The following is a 7,994-nucleotide window of genomic DNA, read 5'->3' as shown; positions in this document are numbered from 1 at the left end:
TATCTTATGCCCTTTCAGGTTCTCCATAACTTCCAGCACCCTTGAACTTGAACCCCTGGCTTGGGGAGACAATAGTGAATCATATGCTGCCTGAATGGTGTATTGATGCCATCTACAGGGCAGAAAGGGTAATAAGCTTAAGTTTTCCCTTTATATATTTGAGGCAGTTACCTCATAATGCAGATCAGATAATTAGATACTTATCCTGACTATCCCTAGATAATTATTCTGACATAATTAATTAAAGGAAAAACTAATTTCCTAACTTAAAAGTGCACCTACTACTGATTAAAGGAGTTTGGTTGTGCAAAAAAAATGCAGCTTTCCAAAATATTTTGTCTACAGTTGCAAATATGGACGTCAGTGATGGGTCCCACCAGGGTTTTAGATGGGACAAGGAGGGGTTAAAATGGCCCCCCTCTGAGTTGTACTCTACACATGGGGCCTAGAAGTGACCCATGGAAAATTAAACTGGGCTGTCATGACTGTGGACAAATTTGGGAAACCCAACTGGTACCCAGTAACGTCACATACGCAAACCAACTCTGCGCCCATGTCCACCTGGAACCCACCTAGCCCATGTTCCAACAATGTGAGCCTCACAAAAGCATGTTGTATAGGTTGTATAAACTCCATAGAAAAATATTGCTTATTAGACAGTAATACTTTGGAGCAGCAATGGGCCAACATTAGCCTAAAGCTGCGATGCCCAATGCCAAGTGCCCAGTGCCAAGTGCCCAAGTTTGGGTTTCTGGAATTAGCATCCTTATCCTGCCTCACTGTGGGTTGGTACTAAGTATCTATGCAGGAGATGCGTACGTTGGTCTCGGTGTGGCGTCATTTGGAAGTCTTTAATTACATGAGACGGAGAGCTTATAGGATCAACAGGGACAGAGTGTGAAAGGAGGGGTAGAGAGGGAGGGAGAGAGAGAGAGACAGATAGAGATAGAAAGAGAGAAACAATAGCCTACAAGCTGAGAAGCATTACGACATTGGCTGGGCTGTGTTGGCTGGAGGTCAGCAGTCTCTTGTGGATAACGCTTGGCTGTTTGACAGTGTTTTCAGAATAAAAGGTGCTACAGCAGCAGCAGGACTGACAGAGTTGCTTTCAGAGCTTCTGGAGTCTGAGAATAAACCAGTACAGGTGAGTACAAAGACACACACACTTAAAATAAAATGGACCTTAATTACAGCACAGTTGTTGTTTTAGTACATAACTTTAAATACGAGTGCATTACATTTACACAATCACATATAGTTTGTTTTCTGGGAACTAAACATATGTTTTCATTAAAGTGTAAAGTTTCATTAAATGTAAAATTCATTACATGTTTATTGCTGAATAATGCTCTGTATTACCAAGGCCTTCTACACAATAACAACCTTAACAATATATGACTTGTAGTAACATGTAGAACCATGTAGTAACAGGCAATTGAATTGGATTTATTCAACACAAATACTTTCCTTAAATTTAGTAATGTTTTATTTGTAGCATTAATTTCAGTTAAATAAACACAAATTACTGTTTTTATTATTAATATATGCATATATGTTTTGGATGAACAGATAAACCATTTTTACAGTGTAGAATAGGAGTGTGTCAGATGATTATTTTCCAAAACTGTGTTTTTCTGATAACAGATAAGCCAAAATTCAATCATGGATTGTCTTAGACTAGGTTATCCAGGCTTTACTGAGAAAATCCTGCTTTATGAAAAGCCACAGAATAAAAACACTGTATAAAACAATGAAACTGTTGGTGAATTGTCCTAGAAATGATACTCTGGAACTAAATTTGGGAATAGCATTTTTGATGAATTGTGTTGGTAAGGAATGTCACTGCTTGGGAATTCCTTTTTGAGGAACACGTAATGACTGACCATTGTTGGGGACTTGTAGTGATAAGGAAGGATGTGAAACATTGTGTGGAATAGCAGTGTTAGGCAATTGCAGTGATAAGGAAGCTTGCGGTGGAAGTTTGTTTGTAAGGAATAGCATTGTTGGGGAAATTGTATTGTTGAGGAATGTCAATGGGGAGGATTTTAGTAGTAAGGTATAACTGACTATTGTTGGGGAATTTACCTGAGTAAATAATGTAATTGGTTAACATCTTATGCCCATGATTTTATTACTCCCGAAGGACTACTAGTACGTAAACAAGATGCAAAGCGATACAATGCAACTAACTCAAAACAGCCAGAAACCATCATTAGTTTAAAGGGGTTTAGGTTGTTAAAATATATACAGCTTTTAGGAACTTTCTTGATAATAAATAATTTTAATGGATAATTGTCACAGTATAAACTGACAGTAATAGGGAATAGTCTTATAAATTATACTGGGGAGAATTACAGTGTTGGTAAATGGCCATGTTCAATATGTTTATTATACAGTCTTGAAGAGTGACTCAACATTTCAATAGTGTTGAACAAACATAATGGGCAGTTTTTTATGTTTATTTATTTTAATAATTGACTTGTCTTCTAATGAAAGTTACATGGAAGTTTTTTGCAAGACAGTGAGGATATGAACAGTGATTCCAGCTTTAATAGTGGTGAGAAACCACATAAATCTGCAGACTGCTTCAGTTCAGACACAGGGCATATGAAATGTTTTGATAATAATAATAAAATAATACAGGTTTTGATTTTTGTGCTGCTGTTGCATTTTAAATGGATTGAATCCTAATCTTGCTGATGAAAAAGACCTATAGAGGGACATAATCTTGTCAGAGTTGTCATTTATTTAGATAATCTCATCTATCAGTCATGTAATTTCGTCCCATTTTCGTTTGCCATGGGATGATGATTTTGAGATTGTTGTAGAATTTTTTTCAAGGAATTACCCTGTGAAATTGTATACATTTCAAATTGTCTGTAAATTGGTGATTTTTAATACAGTTTTAAAGAATTTTAATGGTAAACAATTTCAGTGAATGGTGCTCCTAAAGAATAGGGTCATTGGAGAATGTGCTGTAAGAAGGTACTTATTATACAGAGCAATGTAGTCTGTGTGTGTGTTTAGGATTACAGATTACAGTAACTCATCCTGAGAGAGAGAACATCCTGATGAGCACATCTTATCTTGTAGATCTGTTACGTCACTAAGGTGTCAGTGGATTACAGCTCCACTGCTCGCACACACACACCCAATCCTTATTGAGAGCTGACATACACACTTTTTTCCCGAAACACACACTAAGCGCACATTGGCTTTGGCTACAAATTATTTAGACTGTCTACTCACCCCAGTACACAAGCATTAATGTACACATGTCCACAGACCTGCACACTCATCACATTTTATTAGTATATAATTCAGATTGCACCTGTTGTGTGATTTAAAGCACAACTATATTTTAGCTGTACGTCAGTGACATTACATTCGTCAATTACATTATTTTTCAATATGCTGACATATACCATTTAGAACAGTCTTATTCTGAAATATTTGTTTCACATTAAAAATAGTTCTAACATTCTTACTATACTATAGCAATGCCTGGGATTTTGCATGGTTACTGTTATTGTTGTATTATTATATAAACTTTTTCTGAACAAAAACATTGTATATCCATTTTTGTCACTTTTTATTTTTTGACATAATGCAAATCTGGATGTTCTTTATTGTGTGCAAATGTCATAATGAATAGGCCAATGGAAATGCTTCAAATTGACTTTTTTTCTATCTACTACAAAGTTGCAGATTTGAAGATACAAGGTTTTTGCTTGACATTGACAATATGAACAGTAATTCCAGATCTAATAGAAGTAATGATAAACCCTTCATTTTTTGTGAAAAGAATGATGTGAAATACTTATAATAATAAAATAAAAATACAGTTTTGTTTCGAGAGCTGCTATTTCTACATATGAAATAGACAAAATCCTAATCTAAATCCTAAAACCAATAAAGAGAAATAATCCTGTCAGCGTTGCCATTCACTTAGATTACATCATACGTCATCCTAATCCCAGTACACATTGTATGTTATTTTTAAACATTTTCTCTAGCGAAATTAAATTGCAATGAATGATGTACTTTAAAAGGGCCAATTCATGAAAAGTTAGTCAACAATTTAATTTAAAGTTCATTGTTAGTTTAAATTCTGTCTTTACTATACAGTCTTTAACATTCTCACACCCATTCATACCCAGTTTATATTTGAAAATTAAGATGAAGTTAATTAAATGATTTACTAGCATGTGCCTATTAATGTGGAAGCTATAAGGAGTGTAGATTTCTATACAGTTTTTTTTTTAATTATGTAATATATCAAAAAGATAATAAGAGACTGGTCATTTTGGCACATACACCTGCACAAATATCATATAAGGACCTCGTGCAAGATATATAAATTGTAATTGTAAATGTTGGGCATCAATTAAAATTAAATTGCTGGAGAAAAAGCAGAACATTATTATTGTGTGAATGACGTTTAGCTTCAGTAATACCCAATTACTATTACACAGAGTACTTTTATATGTTTAATAATATTTGTTTAATAATATCTTTGTGTGTGTGTGTGTTTGTGCAGAATGATGGCATCTGTAGCATGTGGTCCACAGGATTCCTCCACCGAAGAGCTTCATTTGCAAAGGAGAGGACTGCGTCTTCCATACCAGGTAAACAGATTACGTCTCCTGTATGTCAGCCCACATATCAGTTCCTCACTCTCATATCCAAAAATAAAATCTCTTATCTTATATCTCTAATTCCTGAATAGTAAGCCTATAAGGTTCAGGAGGTTTAGAAAGTGCACCCACGCTCTTTCAGGTAACAGATAAGTGTAAGAGTATAAGAGTTCTAAGAATTCATTGGAGAGATGCCATTAAAGGGTACTTCAGTTCAGGTGTCACACAGAGTAAGGTGAGTAACCTGCTAAAGCTGGTAACTGACAGATACAATGAATCAGATGTGTGTGTGAAGGGGAAAATAACTAAACTGTGCTGGACACTGTCGCCTGGACAGTCATTATAGATAAAGTACTGATTATACTGAGGTTATATTTAGATTATATTTAAAATACATTTATTGTCTTAAGGCCATAATATAAAATATTGATTCAACTAAGACTGCAACACAATATATATTAAAACCACAAAAATATTATATACTAATTATCTTAAGACCACAAGATATGCATGAAATAATGGGCTAAACTCTGCCACACACTTGGCTTTGCTCTCTCTGGGTGGGTAGATGGCGCTCTCTCCCCAAATCACTCTAAAGGGTGATGTCGATCAGCACAAGGCATCTGTGAGCTGATGTATCGGAACCGAGTTGCTGCGCTGTATTTTAAGCGTGCTGTAATGCTACTCTTCAATGATAAATACTTACAAAGATAATATTTGAATTATTTGTCTGCCTTTTTACCTAAAGAGAAAAAGCTCTCCTAATTTTGTGGTGTTTATTTAATGGTTAATTACACTCAGCAAATAACATAGAATGAAAGTACCTGAATTAATTGAATGTTATCAGGTATATAAATTTTTATGGTACAAAGAAGAAATATATAAAATATACAGAAATGTCATGGTTTATTAATCCCTCTCTCATTCTTTCTCTCTCCTTTTAGATCTTTCCAGAGACAGCGGAAGACTGTGAGGCACTGGAGAGGCCAGTGGGTCAGAGAGGCCGCCTGCCGTCTATAGTGGTGGACCCCACCCAGGTGAGCGAGGAGGAGAGAGGTGGGCTGCCGTGGCCTCTGCAGAGACACGCTTCTGTGTCCGAGGAGGATGATGAGTCTTTCCAGGATTGTGCATCACAGAACAGCGAATCGGAACAATCAGAGCAGGGGAATGCAGAGAGCAGTGGAGATGAGCGGTCAGTGCAAAGTTATTTTCACTAGTATACCCTATATAGTCTATAGTCAGAACCATTGCTTATTGTATGGTACTACAGTCCTGTTTAGTAATTATACCTTCCAGTCAATATTAGAACAGACAACCTTTAGTCATTGCACAGCAGATTCCAACTTCTGGGTTTAACTCATCCATTGCACTTATTTAAGAATTAGGTTGCTTAATGAAGGCCAGCTCCAACATGCATGTTGATGGAGGAGAAATCACTGTTTCTTAAATTTTTCCAACCCCACTTAGTTTCTCAGGGGGTCGTCAGTGAAAAATATTTCACACTTCTGCTCAGTGATAAAACTCTGCAATAAAAAAAAACAGGAGGACCAGTGAGCTTTAGGCTTTCTCGGTCACATGACGTCACGTTCAGTAGCTCCTCCATTTTCACCCGCTGTTGTGTTTTACATGGATTTCCGTAGAAATGCGTGCCTAAAGTGTAATTACGGTGCATAGCAGTGTACAAATAGCTATTTTATTAAACGCGAGGAGACGAAACTTAGAGATGTGAGTCCAGACGGAGAGTCCAGAGTTCAGAGAAAAACAATAGGTAATTCAGCCTGTAATTTTATCAGAAGATGTCTGAGAATAAAAGAGACCCCAGGACCCACTGAGTAACTAATTCTGTCTGGATAGGGCTGAAGGGGTCAAACCAGCACTCTTTATATCCCAAGCCCACTTTTAGGCCTTTACTACACCGCAAAAATTTCTCCTGGCTTAAATGCATAAGTTCAGGGCCTAACAGTAGACACACGGGTATTGAGCCCAAAACCCTGTGTATGCCCTAATCACTGAGATACCACTTATATTTTTATGGTTATTATGATACTGGTTCATGCACAGAAATTTATATTTTACTAAAAATGCCCTGGTGTAACCTAGATAGACATCCAGAACATTCCTGGCCTGCTTTTCCAAATTTCCGAGAATGTCATTCTATTAAATTGTGGAGCTGTGTGTGTGGAATCAGATTAAAATGCAAATTAATCAGCGACTGCGGGCTGTTAATGCATTAGACAGTATATTAAATGTGTTTACAGTATATGTCTATTACTACATCATGGTACTGTACTCCTACTTAATTCAGACTTTATCTGTTTCAGGGGGCTTCATATCAATCATTCACCAGCTAGTGTACAGCCTGGACTGATGGACTGCTCTCGTCTCACTCCTCCACAGTCCCCCACCTCTCCCGAAGTAGCACCACCCTGCTTTAGAGGCTGAACCATCACAAAAATGAGAAATGCAAGAAGAAAAGCTGCCTTAGGAGCTCCACACAGCAGTTCACACCTGTACTTCATTCTTAAAGATTAAAACATATTCAGCATATTTTCTTATTTGAGGGAAATGTAATGGTTTCAGGCTTTAAGATGCTATTAAGTTTAAGAGTGGAGAACTTTTGCAAACAGAAAGTGCAGTTAAATGGTTTTATTTATTTATTTATTTATTTATTTAGCTTTAGTTGAAGTTTCTAAGCATAGTGAATGAACTATGACCTAACATGAACTGTAAACCCACACAAGAACGGGGGTGCTTGAGGAGGCTTCCCCAGATTTTAGGATGATTATTTAGCTGCACCAGCTAAAATTAATTAATAATGAATAATCTGGGCAAAGTAAAGACCTGTGCGCTTGTTTTATGAGGTCAAACACTGCTTAGGTTAATGACGCATTTTCATCCCAGACATGATTCACCTCCAAATCTTTTCCTCGCCAACTGCCGACCATTTGGATGCATCTCACTAACACATAGAATGATAGTGTATTATAAACCAGTCCTGTGACTGAAAGCGGCCTAATATACATTGCTATCAGCAATGTTATTGACCTCCTCTTAGCTGACTAGCATGTGTATCAGTGTTAAATGTGTCTACACATTATGTTCTGTTCTATTGAAGATTCCACAGTGAATGATGTGCTGTATATGCTGCTTAAAATTTCAGTGACGTTATGTATAAGTTCAAGCTATTCTGTGATTTTATTTTCTAAGGAAGTTATTTGTATTATTTTTCATTTCTTTTTGTAGTTTTAGTGTTCTGGAGCATTCTCTTTGTCTTTTTATTGTGCTTCCTGCTTTCATTGCCATAATGCAGAGATTACACATTATAGCTTTTCTAATAAAATATCTATGTTTTCCTTC

The 7,994-nt window shown here is 36.5% G+C and overlaps 1 protein-coding gene across 2 annotated transcripts; it reads left to right on the top strand.

Moving 5' to 3' along the window:
- Positions 1 to 21: 21 nt before the first annotated feature.
- si:ch1073-303d10.1 (protein LBH-like) lies at positions 22 to 7,994 on the top strand. Of its 2 annotated transcripts, XM_022681306.2 has the most exons (5): positions 22 to 128; positions 1,057 to 1,144; positions 4,541 to 4,628; positions 5,582 to 5,829; positions 6,959 to 7,994. In XM_022681306.2, exons 3-5 carry the CDS (start codon positions 4,542 to 4,544, stop codon positions 7,077 to 7,079), a joined length of 456 nt encoding a protein of 151 aa, XP_022537027.1. In that variant the 5' UTR covers positions 22 to 128; positions 1,057 to 1,144; position 4,541; the 3' UTR covers positions 7,080 to 7,994. The 2 variants fall into 2 exon arrangements, with proteins under 2 accessions (XP_022537027.1, XP_007252511.1); XM_007252449.4 differs by lacking the exon at positions 22 to 128 and having other exon boundaries at positions 962 to 1,144.

The sequence above is a fragment of the Astyanax mexicanus genome, chromosome 20, assembly GCF_023375975.1.
Source record: "Astyanax mexicanus isolate ESR-SI-001 chromosome 20, AstMex3_surface, whole genome shotgun sequence".
Lineage (NCBI taxonomy): Eukaryota > Metazoa > Chordata > Actinopteri > Characiformes > Acestrorhamphidae > Astyanax > Astyanax mexicanus.
Note: the sequence above shows the minus strand (reverse complement) of the source record. Positions and strands in the feature narration are given on the sequence as shown.